A 1,568-nucleotide genomic window follows, 5' to 3' on the forward strand; every position below is an offset into this window, starting at 1 on the left:
GGGCTGGCAGGGGCGCGCGGGGTTGGGAGGGGCGCGCGGGGCTAGGAGGCGCGCGGGGGCCTGGGAGGGGCCGGGTCGTGAGGGGCGGCGAGCGGGCGTGTGTGTGTGCCTGTTTTGCAGCCGGCGCTGCCGTGCTGCGCAGCAGTGACGACGCACATGCACCTTGTCAACGGTGCGAATTGTCAAGGGCCACACCCACACCTCAAAGCCGTCCCGCCGGCTGATCCACCCATCAAGCAGCCAGGCAACGTTGTTCGATCAGCGAGCATCAAATCACCCAGCTGTCACCGACACTGCCGCTGCTGCCAACCGCCAGGTGGAGGTTGAGAGGGAGCTCCCCAAGTTCCGCGCCCCGGCGCGCGCCGCGCTGGAGCGGCTGCTGCGGTCGTGCCTGCGGCTGCGCGCCGACATGGGGCACTTTGCCACCAACATGAGGACCTACGTGACGTACGAGGTGCTGGAAGGTGAGGGGGCGGGAGGTCCGCGCCAGTGTCGGAGCGGCGCGTCTGGCTGCACTGTCGACTGGTCGCGTTCGAATGACCGGATGGTGTCGGGTCTGAGGGGATATTCTTATGTGGTAATCACACTTTCCAACGCCTTGGGGAGAATCACGACATGCATTGGTGCTGGGCTGGCAGCTGTGCGCCAACATGTCCTGCCCCCTTCTGGGCTAGCTGCGCTCCCCCGACGCACCCCGCGCCCCGGCCCCCGCCGCCGCCGTCGCCACCACCGCCCTCAAACCCGCCCCCTCTGTAGGCGCGTGGCGTGAGTTCCAGGGTGCGGCCGCGTCCTGCTGCGACATGGACGCCCTCATATCGCGCCACGAGGCCTTCTTGGCCGCCCTGCTGGGGCGCGCGCTGCTGGACGACTCGTCGGCGCAGGTGGGGTGGGGTTTGTGGACGCAGGGGGGGGGCGGGCACGTGCACGCGGGGCGCAATCTGACGTGGCAAGCGTCGCTGTGTTTTGGATCATCAGTATCGCTGCGCCCTGATGGGCGTGCTGAGTCGCCGCTTGCACGGGTCAACCACTCTTTTTCGCATGCGTGCTCGCCAAGCGGTTTCCCTTCTGCAGACTGCTGTGATCAACGGGCACGCACGTGCACGTGTGCGAGCGCGCACACACATACACACACACACACACACACACACACACACACACACAAAGAATGTATTGATCAACCACACAACACCCTCAAACCGCACTCGCACCGCATGCTGCGACCCCTTCATCCTCACAGGTGCGGTCCACCCTCAACGGGGTTTTGGCCAACATGCTGGGTCTGGCCCCCCTGGTGGGGCGGCTCAATGATGAGGTGAGGCTTGGGAGAAGGCGGGGGGTCGAGGTGGGGCACCAGACGGGAGAGGTTGCTATGCATGAGGCCGACTGTTTAGTGCAGGCGGCGTGGAGTAAATGCGGCGGAGTAAAAGGCGACGAGCGAGGGCCGCGCTGCTGCTTGCGGTCGCGAACGCTCTTGCTGTTCCTCACAGGCGCCACGTGCGGGGGTGACATCCGTCCCACAACACATGTGCCGCACAATGTGCAAGCGCGCGCGCGCGCACACACACACA

General features: G+C 66.1%; 1 protein-coding gene across 1 annotated transcript in view; it reads left to right on the plus strand.

The window, feature by feature from the left end:
• Window positions 1-316: 316 nt before the first annotated feature.
• Window positions 317-1,568, plus strand: part of MNEG_10066 (hypothetical protein) — a gene marked incomplete at both ends in the record, with an annotated part of 3,449 nt that continues 2,197 nt past the window's right edge. The window contains 3 exons of the mRNA XM_014041459.1: window positions 317-464; window positions 757-881; window positions 1,238-1,312. Coding sequence (XP_013896913.1) covers window positions 317-464; window positions 757-881; window positions 1,238-1,312 — 348 coding nt within the window. The remainder of the gene's footprint in view (window positions 465-756; window positions 882-1,237; window positions 1,313-1,568) is intronic.

Source organism: Monoraphidium neglectum (assembly GCF_000611645.1).
Source record: "Monoraphidium neglectum strain SAG 48.87 unplaced genomic scaffold scaffold02166, whole genome shotgun sequence".
Taxonomy (NCBI): domain Eukaryota; kingdom Viridiplantae; phylum Chlorophyta; class Chlorophyceae; order Sphaeropleales; family Selenastraceae; genus Monoraphidium; species Monoraphidium neglectum.